This window comes from Fusarium tjaetaba (genome assembly GCF_013396195.1).
Source record: "Fusarium tjaetaba strain NRRL 66243 chromosome Unknown NRRL66243_c0000302, whole genome shotgun sequence".
Taxonomy (NCBI): domain Eukaryota; kingdom Fungi; phylum Ascomycota; class Sordariomycetes; order Hypocreales; family Nectriaceae; genus Fusarium; species Fusarium tjaetaba.
The window spans coordinates 23,947-38,777 of record NW_023501498.1 but is presented as its reverse complement, the minus strand read 5'-3'; the positions used below and the strand labels follow the sequence as shown (position 1 = coordinate 38,777).

The window sequence follows — 14,831 nt, the reverse complement described above, 5'->3', positions numbered from 1 at the left end:
GATGGATTGGCCCTGGGAATTAGGGGGTGGAAGTGGAAGTGGTCAAAGAGTAACAAGAGCAGCAACAAAAGGCAATGCTTTTGTAAAGAGAATGAGATCAATGCTTTTATACAGATTCTCAGTTGTAAAGCCAAACAAATAATGTAAAGTCTTATCTCTTAAACGTCAATCGGTTTTCGGGGGCCACAGAGCCTGTGACAATGACGCTCTCGACTTTTTGGGGGCAAGTATAAAAAAGGTTAGGAGAGAGATCGATCAATTGAGTGGAATTCCGGGCAATTGGACCGACTTAAACACCACAGACACTTTCAAAGACGACAATTCCTCTCGTCTGATCACAATTGACCGGATATGCGCCGTTTATAGTCTCCCTTTTCCTCTCATTCTCGTGGGATTGATCCTCCAGGATATCAACAAATCAGCCTATAAACCGTCACTGAATGTCATGTCAGGGGCCCAAATTCAAAGAAACGAAGAAGAAAAAACCAACGAGAGAAATGGACCCTAGGACTGGCATGGGGCGATCCTGGCATTCTCTCTAGGGCTGTCATTATCGTAGCTCCAGGGGAATAACCCACTGTAAGGTCCCCTGGAACACTTCACCCCGCAACGCTGTCGTCCCCTTGGTCGCAGCAATCGCGCCACCAAGACCCGTAGACGCCCTGACCGCTAAAAGAGCAGCCAACCACCGAAGACGAGATCTTGCGGGCATGGTTCGATGTGCGAAAAGGACACCGCCAGGTTCCGGGACTTTTCGCATGTGAGAGGACGTCGTCTCATAGAGAGAGAGATTCAGATCGTACGTGGTTCGAACCAATTTCTCCTCTGCCGAGTCCGGTATTACTTCGTCAAGAGTAAGAGAAAATACGTATTCGGAATGCGACTCTCAAGGGTTTCTCTGGTTGGGGTCGATGCTTATTTGATGTTCCTGCGTCTGTTTAGCGGCTAGTGGCCAATCAGTTTCTGGTTGATGACCTCCATTAACCAAATCTCATGATGACGGGGTCAAGTCTACACGAATACGCTGCTGCATGTGACACTATCAACCCAAGCCCCACCTGTAATCAATTCATCTTACAACTGAGAAACAGAATCACATGCGAAAATAAGGAATCGCCCATATCAATTGACATGTGCTAAGAGGGGCACATTGATGAAACTCATACAGTATTCATAAAATAAATAAATTTTTTAAATAATGTTTTGTATTGTTTCTTTTACAGATAATACCATCAGATACCATCATATGCTCTCATATTCTCAGGTCACAAAGAAAAGTTACCGTGACCAAGAAGCCCATATACCCAAATGCCTCTTCTGTAACCATATTGTCTACGCCATGCCAATGCATTTCCATGTCTTCTAAGCCTACAATCTCTAATCTCAAGCCGCCATTGCTCTGGCTATTTCCTTCTCTAAATATATGTCATCCTCAGTAAGCTCAGGCGAGGGCGTCCTCTCTCGTTTCGTCCGCTCGTGTCGTGCTGTTCGCATCTTATCTATCTTGTGCTGTCGAGCAGGCACTTCACCCTCAACGATCCCGTGCCTCGTCTCGCTCAATGCTTGGGGTATTGAATCTCGTCTTGAAGACAGCTCCCACTCTGTATTCCGCTTATCCTTTGGCGTCTGGCGCCCAGATTGTGTGTCTGGGAAGAAGCCTCCTTCAAATGCCACTGGCTCTTCCACCGTCTTGAAAGCTCCAACAACCTCCTTCGTAACGGCCTCCCGCTCTTGTTTGTTCGTCGCCCTCAGAGACTTGATATGTTCAAGAGCATCGTCAAGACGCAATAGTACTTGCTTGTGCGTGTTCTCTCGCCTGTGGTCCGTGGCTGCTCTTGATGCCACATGCTTCATAGCTAACTTGACGGATTCCTTGCACTCTTTACTACCCTGCCACCATTCTGACTTGGATATGAAGCTTGCAATAAGTGACATCAGGTCTCTGTAACGCCCTTGTCCAGTATATGAGTGGATGAGACTGGCAAAGTTAAACTTGTTGTACGCCAGCTCACCCATACCATTCTGTTGCGCTGCCATTTCGCAGACCTTGATCGCTGCTTCAGGGTTACCCTTTTGAGTGAGAACACGAGCCGCTTTGTTGTATACACTGTCATGGATGTGTTGACCCTTGGCGAGATTCTCGCGGAGTAAATCATTTACATTGTCGCCAGCCTCAAGTCGAGCGACCAGCATAGGAACCAAAGCACCGCTGATGTCGTGATTCCTTATGTATGCCTCATTGATGAGACACGTCACTGTTCCTGAATGGGGTCCTTCCAAGTGAATGTTGGCAACAACAGCAAGTCGAAGGCATCGTGATGAATCACCAAGGCCCTTCTTGGTTGCCTCCTTGTAGGCGCTGTAAACACCGGTCCAGTCGTTCTCAAGCGCCAGAGTATTCATATGTTTGAAAGCTGCTCGCTCATAGATAGATATTGAGTCACCTCGGCGTTCTGGCAGAGTTGGGGCAATTCCATAGCTGTCTGTCTTCTCTCCCGGCAAAGGCTTGTGAAGATCATGCAGGCCGCCTTCACTGGCGTAGCTGGTCAACAGAGGGTCCTTCAGCCATGGCGCAGAAGCTCGTGCATCCTTCAGCATACGGATCACATCAGCTCTCGATAGGTTCCAGTATCTGCAGCACTTGTCGGCAATCTCGTTGAAGAAGATCTGGTCCATCGCCAATCCACCATCTTGGCAGAACTGCACCCACGCAACGAGGGCTTGAAGATTGCGAGTTCGGCCGTGCCTATCCATAACAAAGAAAGCTAGGGGCTTGTTCAAACTCATGTGGTGGTTGCTGACAAGATCTCTCACAAAAATGTCCATCTCCGCGGTTGTGTGATCCTTGCAATATATCTTTGTCAGCCAGGATAAAATATTCTGAAACTGGTCGGATTGCTTTGCTTTGGGTCCGAAAGCCTCGAGTCCAGCTGAGACCTTGTCCCATTGTCCCAATTCAGCTTCGCGTACAATAAATCTGCCACGAAGCTTGACATCGACACCCGAGGTCTTCGGTTTCATCTCGCGGAGCTGCGACATTTCTGCACTTGCAGTCGCGTCATCGCCAGCATCAAGAGCAATAAGGGTAATTCTGCGTCTGACAGCATACTGAGTAGCCGAAGAAAATACACTGTTGTCAAAAAGACCGCCTTTTTGGAGTAATGTGTAAATCGTTTTGACCTCCAGGAAGTCCTTCGTCTTCCTCCAGTAATGCATAAGTAGCCGAGTGACCCATTCATTGCGATTGGTATTCACTGCCTCCTTCGACTGAGGCTCAAAGCGAGATAAACTTCGCAATAAGTGCCTCACGCCATCGACGTCGCGGCTCCGGGAAAGACTGTCGAGGAAGGGCACGGCCAAAAGGCAAATATCCTTGCAAACGGGACGGACAGCTTCGAGTATGAGAGGGATGGTTCCGTATTCCCGAGACAATGCTGTGGACTGAAGTATCCGGATGCCCCTTGATAAAACCTCTTGTGCATCTTCACTCTGTGCTGAGGCCAGCCTTTTGAGCATTTTGATAGCTCTCGTTTCATTCTGGACACGCTCATCGCGTGGCAGATCTTGGGCCTCCATTTCCGCAAGGAGATTATCCAGCCGTGACCACGATTCTTGTTGTCCTATCGAGGCTTCATTGACTGGTTCTGATTTTATTGCGCCAACTTGTCCATCTCTTGCCGTTGAGGTGTTGTCCGTTGTGTATATTTTTGTTGAGCCTGTGCTAGCGTCCTTTCTGGCCTTGATTATCCTGGAATTGGCTGATCGTGTCCTTGGTGATGATGTAGTTGGGAGCCTCATCTCTGGAGATAACCTAATGGATAGGGCGTTATGAGAGAATGTGCTGTTTTCTGATATTCGTGATAATTCCTTTCGTGCTGCGTCCCACTCGTCCCATCTCCTCTGGCGGTTCTGAGGCGTGCTTGTTGAGTCCCCATCCTCAGGCAATGTTGTCTCAAAAGACTCTATATGCTCAATCTCCTTCAGGCGCGACAATTCATGCTCCAGCGAGTCAATTCTTGTTCGTTGACGGCGTACAGCATTGTTGGTGGGTGCATGCGGGAAATCGTGGGCTATTTCGATTGGAAAGGTTTCTCGTCTACTGCTGTAGCTCTCAGCCAGCGCAGCGGAGTTGCGGTTCACCCGCGCAGTGTGAAGTTTCTTGGCATTGTCGAGAGCAGCCCGAGCGATGTTGAGTCGTCGACGTCGTTCCTCAGCAAGAATAATGACTGAACAGGACGTTGTTAGGAGAACACCACGGAGGGCGTTGACGGCGACCCTTGAAGGGGCGGGGCTTGGAGTGGCCATTCTAGGCGGTCGTCATCTTGATCCGGACCAATGCTGCCCCAGATCGGCTTTGTGAGGTCGTGGGTTCGTAGATTGATGTTCAATTCGTCGTCTCGGTATGTCGCTCGCAGTAATTGTCGTGGTGTGATGCACAGATTCTAGGCCGAGTGAGATCCAATCGAATTGGAGGCTAGGTACGTACCCGCCCGGCCGAGGAATTGGGACTTTGAGCCAATGAGAGAGCTACGATGGCCAGCAACATCAGCCCATTTTACCTTCAGCATCTTTGTCAGTGTCCAGCTCCAGGGTAAGCCATTTTCGTATCATCATCTTCATTTTGATGTCTTATTGTTAGAATTGTCATTATCTAGAAGTTCAGTGCATCTTATTACTTCAGTTAATTCTTAATAATATTAGATGTATCTATGATTACTCCAAAAGGCCAATACGTTTCGGGTGGCAGGTCATTCGGCTATTAGATCTTCAAGTTGCCATTTTCCATATGGAGACCAATTCCCCGCAAGTGATATACAGACAAAACATTATGATGCGTTGATATAAGGTGCTTAGGATGTTGCACAAACCTAGACAACCTCACACATCAAGGTGTTTAATGTCGATCTCGAGACTCGAGCCACATATCTAGTGGATGCTAAAGATGTGTCTAATGCAAGTTGGACACTTCCCCATGTTCTAAGTCCGTTATCTCCATCTCTCCGCTGTTTGTTTCGATGATCTTGACAACTGCTTTTGCTGAATAATTATATGAATTGATCTTGATCTAGACTTATCAAGGTAGTTCCCCGTTTTAGCGTATATTGAGAAGCCAATGGAAATATTTACGTGAGTTCCTCGGGTCAGTTTGAGGTCTTGTTACATACGTTGGACATCAACTCTGGTGGCATACGCCCGTATGCGCTTCGTTAGTGCCGTGGAATGTGAGTCAACTTCAATATCGTCTAGGAAGCATCACGTAAGATGTAACTATTCTTTCAGCAAGTACGGGACCGAAATATCCGTTTAAGTCCAGAAGGTCCGTCCCAAAATGATGTTGATGGGATTGGTACGAGTTGCCAGTTTCGTATGATAGAATGAATATATAAAGTCGGATGAGAACCCTTCACTTACAACAGAGAAACAACTCGCAACTCTTGTATTTGATAACATAAACCCAGCCACCATCGATCGTTCTTATGCAGTGACGCCACTGCTACTACCACTGCCACTGCCGCTGCCACCACCATCATCACCACCTCCATTCACTGTCACTCCATCCTCATTCCCTACAAATCTACCACCACTGCATCGTTTCACCTCAACTTCTCACCTCTTCATCACCCTCACTAGCAACCTATCGCAACAAACAATGGCTCTCCCTTTCGCACCACCTCCCAAAAGCCCTCTTGGGCGCTACCGACTGTTGTCGCCAACTGCATCGGTTTGGGTGTCCCCTATTTGTCTTGGCACAATGAACTTTGGAAATGCTTGGTGAGGCACACCTTCAGTGATGGCTTCTATCTACTAACGGTATCGTAGGAAAGAGTGGATGGGAGAATGCGACCAGTCCACATCGGAGTCAATCTTGGATTTCTTCTATGAACAGGTATAAACACCATATGTCGAATGTAAGATGTCGACAGAGTGCTAATGAAAGAACAGGGCGGAAACTTTATTGACTCTGCAAACAACTACCAATTCCAGGAAACCGAGAAATGGGTGGGAGAATGGATGCGGAAGCGCGGTAACCGGGATGAAATCGGTTTGTAACCCCTTCTCGCTCAACACCCAGTCCTGTACTGACGCCTGCGCCCAGTTCTTGCCACCAAATACACTACCAACTTTCGAGCTGGACCTGGTGCTCCTAATATCATGGTGAACTTCACTGGCAACGGATCGAAGAGTCTGAGGGCTTCAGTTGAGGCCAGCCTTAAGAACCTGCAGACCGATTACATTGACCTTGTAGGTACTTTCTTCTGAGCGAAGCTCAGAATGATAAGCTAACAGTGCCACAGCTCTATGTTCACTGGTATGATGGCAACACCTCTATCCCAGAGATGATGCAATCTCTCAACCAACTCGTCCTGTCCGGAAAGGTCCTCCACTTGGGCGTCAGCGACACTCCTGCTTGGATCGTGAGGTAAGATGCAATGTGCCTTTCTACGAGCGAATAACTTGCTAAAAACTCCGTAGCAAGGCCAACGAATATGCCCGCTGCAATGGCCTTCGCCAGTTCTCTGTGTATCAGGGTCGCTGGTCCGCGGCGTCCCGCGATTTTGAGCGGGATATTATTCCCATGTGTCAAGCTGAAGGCATGGGAATTGCGCCGTGGGGCTCCCTTGGAGGCGGAAAGTTCAAGACCGAAGAACAACGCAATGCGCGGGAAGGACGAAGAGTGGAGGCCAGCGAGAAAGAGATCAGAACCAGTAAAGTGCTGGAGTCGATCGCTAACCGTAAGAACACACTCATCACCAGCATCGCACTGGCGTATGTCATGCATAAGACAAGTTATGTGTTTCCCATCATCGGTGGTCGAAAGGTGGATCATCTCAAAGCCAACATTCAGGCTCTCACCCTGAATCTCTCCCCTGAGGATATCCAAGAGATCGATGGGGCTACTGAATTCGATGTGGGCTTTCCCAACGACTTCCTGTATCGTGGGGGTAACTCCTTTGGAGGTCCAGACGTTTGGCTGCTCCAGATGGGCGGCACGTTTGACCACATCCAACTACCAAAGGTACGCTCCTCATAACAACATACGAATACATGTGCTGATTTATTATAGCCCATCTCACCGGCTGCGCGAGGGGAATAGGGCATCCGTCTCAAAGCGAACTTTTGGCGATGGTTACCAGCTCGGTCTCGATCGGACTGGACGGAATTGGATTGGAAGGAGAGAATTGGTGCTGTGGTGATGCCTTCTATTCGATGGTGAACCAGACGGGATTGCTTGTTTGTTAGACTGGGACAAGAGCGAGCACACAGGTTCAGAATAAGAGGTTATTGGGGAGATCACCAGCACAGAAAACCAAAGACCAACCTTGCTTTGCAAATTCAAGACTTTTCTCTTAGAATATATCGTTATGTTGCTTGATAACCAGCAGATGCTCAGTGGTGGAAAAACAACTTTGAATCGAATGAGTGAACAGGGGATGAACACTTGATATTTCTTCATCTTCGAAGACAATCTCTATTGCTTAAAGGTAGGGGCTGCTCGGTGAAGCCTGCGTTGAACAAACGGAGAGTGTCAGGAAAGAACTATAGAGGGCAGGCCGTAGTGGCTCCTTCCTTCTTTCCCATCTCCAGTCGGGACGCACCTCACTACGAACCGTAGGCCCCCTTGAAGATTCACCAAATCATTCAAATATGTCTTTTCAAACAATTTTACCCTCTATAGAGGTGGACGACAGCCATGTTGCCGGTCGTCAAGTCGAGTTAGTGACAATGCACCAAATACTCTTCATGGACGATGATAATACAGAATTCAACCAAGCCATTGGCAGTAGTCGAAAGAGAAGTCGAAGTCAAAGCTCTGCATCCTCCCCAAGTTTGGAAGAACATGATGCCGTCAGCCCCGAATCTGCCACGGATGAGTTCACGAATGTTGAATTGTGTGCCTTCATATCACTCTTATCTTCTTCAACGGTGTATTAACGCTTAAGAGTATCCCAGAAACACCTATCCGTCAGCGACAGACAAGCCAGCCCCTATTTTATAGCCCAGCAGGCGATGTTGAACACCGAGCCAGTCAACTGCAGCTACTACCAATTCGAGCATGTCGACCAACGAAACGAAGGCGGATCGAGTCCATTCGTTCTATTGGAGATGCAGAGTATACCCCTGACCGACGGTCGTCACGTAAATACAGTCATGACACCCTTGCGCCTCAACAGAAAACTGACTATCAAAGAGATCCAAGCGAGACGAAACAACCAGCAGCGAGACGAAACTCCATCACCAACTAGAACACATACGTCTGAGTCGCCAGTAGTGACAAAATTGAGGCCTGTTCCTCAAGGAGCCCCTCGTTTGATTGAGAAGAAGGGGCAATACACAATCAGAAAGGGAGTTCGAATTCGAGATTATAAACTTCCGGGGCCTTCTCCGTGGCCATGTGCTTCACCATCCAATAGCCTGGAATATCAATGCCGAGATGGATTCGATGTGAAGGAAGTATCGCTTGGATATCCTCAACCAATGGTCATTCGGCTCCGGAAGAATGTACACGAACCAAACACGGGGAACCACAAAGGTCCAAAGCCAAGAAGCCCATCGCTTGGGACAACTGAAACCACCTAGAGATACCTATACGTGGCTGGTCAGTAGCAAAAGAACCAAGAACAAATAGTGCAACCATTCACGACGTTATTTTGAGGCTGCTCCATGACGGGTATCTTGATGCCACTTCCTTTAGATCGAGAATAGTACAGAAATAATAAATCAAGCCCCGCAACCACCAGAACGCCTTTTGGGATAACGACTGTCCAACACGTACCGCCTATTTGGCTCCCTTGCCCTTGGCTTCGTTCTCACCAAGCTCACGGATCAATACCGATGTCTGTCCGGCACCGCTGTAGTCCTCTTGGCCAGTCTCAAACCCAGGGCAAACACCCACAGCAAGATATCTCCCGTCGCTTGAGAAAGCAAGCGCAGCAACGCTGTTGGGGAATTTCTGGTACTGTTTAAGTCGTCGCTTTGCTTCAGCATCCCACAAAGCAGCAGTGCCATCGCCACCCCCTGAAGCAAATGTCCCATGAACAGGGTGGAAGGCGAGAGCATTTACCGGATAAACAATATCACCGTCACCATCTGGTGCTGCCTGTCGATGGCACTTGAAGGCGTACTTTCGAGCCTGGGACTCGGCCGTGTCCTCAAACCACTCAACTGCAACACGGCCTTCGATGCTGCTTGTGGCGTAGCCGGCATCATTGGGCATGCAGGACACTGCGCGGGTCAAATATCGCAGAGATGATTCACGTTGTTGCCATGGCTGCAAGTCAGATGAGCCAGTTGCGAATAGGTCGACAATGGTCTTCAGGTCGTAGATGTTGATAACACGGCCGGCCATGGCAACCACGATCTTCGTGGGACTAGCAGCCAGCGCATGAGGCTTGCCAGGGAGAGAGACCCTTATGGGGGTGCTTGAAGGATCGCTGAGGTTATGGAGGTTCAAGCTGCAATCCCAAGACGCGGAGACCAAGATCGCTGGTTTCTGTTAGTATGAGTCAATCACAGGGGTGCAATGACTCACAAAACTTTGGGCTGTAGGCTATAGATCGCACCGGCGCAGCATGCTTGCTCAGCAGGGTCTTCTCGCCAGTCTCCAAGTCAATCCTGTTCATTGTTGTCAGCTTAACGTTTCAAAGCGTAGCCATTCGCATCCACTGACCTGTTAACACACCAATCCACGCCAGCAGTAAAAGCTTCATTATCATTGGCGCCGAAGCAGACATCCAAGACTGGCGCCCGGTGCTCGTATGTGTTGACGAGAGTCGCCTCACCAGCTCCACCTGCGATGTCGTAGCAATACACCTTCTTATCCCATGATGAGACAAGGAGCTTGGTTCCGGAGGACGGCGCAAACGCGATCGCCGAGACCGCGTCGGTTGGGGGCGGTGAAAGTTCGTACTGAGTCGCTGAAAATCAATTAGCAAACATTCGCAACCTGATCGCAGGTACAGCAGCTTGGAACTTACCAGGAGCCATGGCTGTGTATGCTCTTGTCGACAGGCTTGGTGTTGATGAAGTTGTTTACCTTTGGTTCAGTCACGTGGAAAGCTCCCATCATGGCAACGAAAGTCATGGGCGGGCCACCTCAGGCGCAGCTGGCGGCATTATGCCCGAATTTTCAGGTACTGCCTCCACTGCCACTGCCACTACCAATGGAACGAAAATGAATGAGCATGGGAACGAGCCACACCCCGCCACAACCCCACCATCATCAATCGAGTGCACTTGCAAAATGTCAAAATTATGACTCTTCCCCTCTACATCCACTGTTGACGTGACGATTTACGACTTGATCGCGCGAGAATCACTACCGATACTATCGCAGGAATAACTTATCAAAAATTAGACTTTAGGCTCTTTTTTGAAAGCCCGACTTGCGATCGTTCGTGCGACGGCACTCGACATCGATAAACCCCCCACCTTATTCTACAGAAACCCGACCGAACCCTCTGAAACCTCAAAAACACCGTCAAGATGGCTCAAAACCAACATTGCCGTTTTTATGAGGAGAAGTACCCGGAGATCGATAGCTTCGTCATGGTCAATGTCAAGCAGGTCAGTAGCAACCTGATCTGTCCGAAAGAACTGCCTCTGACCAATTTCAGATCGCCGAAATGGGTGCCTATGTTAAGCTTCTAGAGTACGACAACATTGACGGCATGATCCTGCTTTCCGAGCTTTCGCGAAGACGTATTCGAAGTATCCAGAAGCTCATCCGAGTCGGTCGCAACGAAGTCGTCGTGGTGCTCCGTGTCGACAAGGAGAAGGGTTAGCATCAAATTTACGTCGGGCTGAACTTTGGGCATGGATATTGATTTTTTGGGCAGGTTACATCGATCTTTCGAAGCGACGAGTCTCCCCCGAGGATATTGTCAAGTGCGAAGAGCGATACAACAAGAGCAAGATGGTCCACTCTATCATGGTGCATCTCGCCGAGAAGACCAAGCTCGATATCGAGAGCCTCTACGAGGCCATTGCTTGGCCCCTAAACAAGCGATACGGACATGCTATCGACGCTTTCAAGCTTTCCATCACGTCAGTTGCTCTTCACTAAAGTCGGACCACCTGTACTAACCTTGAGAAGGAACCCCGAGGTCTGGAACGATATTACCTTCCCCAACGAGGTGGCCAAGGAGGAGCTCAAGTCATACATCGGAAAGCGTCTTACTCCTCAGCCCACCAAGATCCGAGCCGATATTGAGGTCACTTGCTTCGGATACGAGGGAATCGACGCCGTCAAGACTGCTCTCCGCACAGCCGAGGCCCACAGCACCGATGACACCCAAGTCAAGGTCAAGCTCGTCTCTCCGCCTCTCTACGTCCTTACATGCTCGACCTTGGACAAGAACGTTGGTATTACTTGCTTGGAAGAGGCCATCGTCGATGTCCGAAAGAGCATCGAGGGTGCCGGTGGTAACTTGACAGTCAAGATGGAGCCCAAGGCTGTTACCGAGAGCGATGACGCTGAGCTGCAAGCATTGATGGAGAAGCGTGAGCGTGAGAACGCCGAGGTCAGCGGTGACGAGAGCATGAGCGACAGCGACGAAAACATCCCTGAGACCATCTAGGTCATGGACAGACGAAGAGTCTCCAGGTCAGGATGAGTCGGCAAGACTGTTAGAGCCATGCCAAAGTAGCCCGCGCACGAGCGGGTTGTTGGACACGGAAAAGGATGTAATAGAGGGCGTCTGGGAGGCTGAAAGGAAGCATGTATCCCGGAGTGCAGAGCATCACTAAAAGTCCAGACTTTCATGTAGTTCTTCCGATGGTAGGAAGTGGCGTCTGAAACGGCGTTGATAACGAACAGTTCTTTGATTACTCGAGATACCATCTTTTCATTGCATTGTGATTAGTGTGTTTTTGGCTTGTTTCAGTGGAACATACTTTAAGATGATGTTTCTTTAGAGTTGTGGTTCTGAAGTTTCATGTTCAATACTGCTTGTCTCGTGCTGCCTTGCATGGCGGGCTGTCGGAACTAGCCGATAAAAGCTTAGGTAGACTCGTGTGTAGAATTTCTATACTTGGACTCACAACCAGCGATAGTCCCACTACAACTCAAACTCACAGCAACGGGAATGTTACTCTTTAACAACGCTCGTTTTGAATAATAGTTAGAGCCTTCGCAATGGCTCTCGGCTCAGTGTGGGCACGTCTAAGAGGTAATGGCCAACCCAGTCTGGCCAGATCAACGGCTTTAAGACTCTTTGGATTCGCAACATGGATCCCAGTCATCGCCATGTTTAACCTGCACGTAGCAGAGCTGACTTTTGTCGACGGCGCATCCATGTATCCGTTGATAAACGACGACAAAGACTCAACTTTACGAAGAGATGTGATCCTTAACTGGAAGTGGTCTCCTCAAGAGAATCTAGAGAGGGGCATGGTTGTGACATTACGGTACGAGCAGATCCTTCTCAAGGCCTGGAAATAAGCAATTGATGAGAATTAACATGGAAGTTATAAAAGGAGTCCGCTACATCCCGAGACAATCGCAGTCAAGCGCGTAGTGGCGCTAGAGAACGATGTGATCAAGACAAAAGCGCCTCATCCTCTGCCAACAGTGAGAGTCCCGCAGGGGCACGTGTGGGTTGAGGGCGATGGACCGCCTGGATCGAGTCTGGATAGCAATACGTATGGACCGGTATCTAAGCAGTTGATTACAGGGCGGGTTACGCATATTGTGTTTCCATTTCGCAAGTTTGGTGCTCTTCCATGGCGGGATCACCAGAGGCCATTGATGGAGTAGGATATGAGGATAGATGTATTATATGTACCAAAACTCATGAAGACATGTATAGACCTTATTATCAACTCAATTTCACGGTTGATTATTCGTTTCATCAATAGCCATACGTCAGGATTGATTCATCAACTCATATGATCTCACTGAAGCCTCACTATAAATTGGTACGCGGGCAGAAGTAGCGTATGATGGATGAGGTGAAGATAAGATAACAGACCGAAAGCCCGTTCGGTCATTTCTTGAAATTCTTTCATTGGGCATTCTTCCATTGACGTAGTTAGCGTCGGGTGCTCTGAACCTAAGGTAGGTAAAGTGAAGTGCGCTGTAAATTCAGGTGCGGTCCCTGATCGGCCACTAAGAAACCGCTGAGCAGAGCCAGCTAGAGCCGCAATTCGCCAAGACCAGGTTCCTTCATCAAAATTCTCATAATCGACATCGCCCAGACTCTCGGCTCTTATCTATTCTCTGCGACCCTGCGACGCCCGCCCACTCGCCCACGACCAAACATCGCGACAGAGCGATCCCTTCTTAATAGTTACTCTTCTCTCTTTCTTGGGGATCCTCTTGTCTTTCTTTTTTTCGCTTCCGAAGTCTTCCGCGTTGGGCCGTCACCGACTCGTTCAACTGTTTCCTCCGATCCGAGCTCGATTTCTTGCTGAACCCGGATTATGCCCTTGGGTCTTCAACAACAAGATTCTGACCTCGTCTTCGCTCAATCGACGACGACGAACGACGGATCGACGACTGCGGCGAGCGATTTTGCGCCATTCCCCGAGCATCGTCATGCTGCTTGGACGGGTCGTCGCTCGGAAAGTAGTAGAAGCAAGACCAGTGACCAGAACATGACCGCACAAGATGTCGAGGCCGAGGGGCGACCGCCGTATCTTCATGTACGTTACAGACTATAAGTGTGCTGTGATTGCATCGCCAAGCGTCTTCGACCTATTCGTTTCCAGGTGCGCTAACATGGGTCCCCACGACAGGCCATGATCGCAGGTGGTATTGGAGGATCTACGGGCGATCTACTCATGCACTCACTCGACACTGTCAAGACGAGACAACAGGGCGATCCCCACGTTCCTTCAAGATACACATCGCTAGGACAGTCCTACTACACGATATGGAGACAGGAGGGTATAAGACGAGGTCTCTACGGTGGATGGATTCCTGCGCTTGGAGGCTCATTTCCAGGAACTGTTATGTTCTTCGGCACATATGAATGGAGCAAGCGATTCTTGATAGATCACGGCGTGCAACAGCATATTTCATATCTCACAGCAGGTATGGCACCCCGATGAGATCCAGCAGGAGTACAAATGCTAACAAACCATAGGTTTCCTTGGAGATCTCGCAGCATCTATTGTCTACGTCCCCTCAGAAGTTCTCAAGACACGCCTCCAGCTTCAAGGCCGTTACAACAACCCCCATTTCACCTCTGGCTACAACTACCGCGGTACTATCGACGCTGCCCGAACCATTGTGCGCGCAGAAGGCGCCTCGGCCTTATTCTACGGCTACAAGGCCACTCTCTACCGTGATCTGCCCTTCTCAGCTCTGCAGTTCATGTTCTGGGAACAATTCACCACTTGGGCTCGCAAATACAAGCAGAGCCGCGATATCGGAGTTTCCCTAGAGCTTCTCACGGGTGCTGCAGCTGGTGGTCTTGCCGGTGTTATCACCTGTCCCCTCGACGTTGTCAAGACACGACTTCAGACTCAAGTCAACACACCAACAGAGTCCCGACATCCCAAAGACCATCATGCCAACTCACAAGTTCGACACATTTCCACCTCTTCTCCCAGCACACATCGGCCACGACCAGGCGCCATCGCTCTCGACACCTCCTCCGTCTTCACCGGCCTACGGGTCATCTACCGCACAGAAGGCGTAGCAGGATGGTTCCGTGGTGTCGGACCCCGAGGAGTATGGACATTCATCCAGAGTGGCTGCATGCTGTTCTTGTACCAGCGACTCCTTCGACAGCTTGAGGTTCTGATGCCCGTCGAACGAGAAGAAATGTAAAAATCTCCTCACAAACACAAACACAAACACATACACCTTGTTCTCACCTTGTCGT

The 14,831-nt window shown here is 49.3% G+C and overlaps 5 protein-coding genes across 5 annotated transcripts; 3 read left to right on the top strand and 2 right to left on the bottom strand.

Moving 5' to 3' along the window:
- Nucleotides 1-1,383: 1,383 nt before the first annotated feature.
- On the bottom strand, nt 1,384-4,305 carry FTJAE_11839 (uncharacterized protein; the record flags this gene model as incomplete). The annotated part of the gene is made up of 1 exon (XM_037344824.1): nt 1,384-4,305. The coding sequence occupies one exon, from the start codon at nt 4,303-4,305 to the stop codon at nt 1,384-1,386; it is 2,922 nt and encodes a 973-aa protein (XP_037201118.1).
- A 1,345-nt stretch (nt 4,306-5,650) lies between these two features.
- On the top strand, nt 5,651-7,096 carry FTJAE_11838 (alcohol dehydrogenase; the record flags this gene model as incomplete). Its single annotated transcript, XM_037344823.1, has 7 exons — nt 5,651-5,772; nt 5,821-5,887; nt 5,944-6,043; nt 6,098-6,243; nt 6,297-6,421; nt 6,475-7,018; nt 7,067-7,096. 7 exons carry the CDS (start codon nt 5,651-5,653, stop codon nt 7,094-7,096), a joined length of 1,134 nt encoding a protein of 377 aa, XP_037201117.1.
- A 1,683-nt stretch (nt 7,097-8,779) lies between these two features.
- On the bottom strand, nt 8,780-9,987 carry FTJAE_11837 (cell cycle arrest BUB3; the record flags this gene model as incomplete). Its single annotated transcript, XM_037344822.1, has 4 exons — nt 8,780-9,486; nt 9,533-9,615; nt 9,671-9,917; nt 9,978-9,987. The coding sequence occupies 4 exons, from the start codon at nt 9,985-9,987 to the stop codon at nt 8,780-8,782; spliced, it is 1,047 nt and encodes a 348-aa protein (XP_037201116.1).
- A 498-nt stretch (nt 9,988-10,485) lies between these two features.
- On the top strand, nt 10,486-11,579 carry FTJAE_11836 (eukaryotic translation initiation factor 2 subunit alpha; the record flags this gene model as incomplete). The annotated part of the gene is made up of 4 exons (XM_037344821.1): nt 10,486-10,566; nt 10,617-10,779; nt 10,839-11,046; nt 11,096-11,579. 4 exons carry the CDS (start codon nt 10,486-10,488, stop codon nt 11,577-11,579), a joined length of 936 nt encoding a protein of 311 aa, XP_037201115.1.
- A 1,843-nt stretch (nt 11,580-13,422) lies between these two features.
- FTJAE_11835 (mitochondrial transport) lies at nt 13,423-14,776 on the top strand (the record flags this gene model as incomplete). Its single annotated transcript, XM_037344820.1, has 3 exons — nt 13,423-13,644; nt 13,738-14,035; nt 14,088-14,776. The coding sequence occupies 3 exons, from the start codon at nt 13,423-13,425 to the stop codon at nt 14,774-14,776; spliced, it is 1,209 nt and encodes a 402-aa protein (XP_037201114.1).
- Nucleotides 14,777-14,831: the final 55 nt, after the last annotated feature.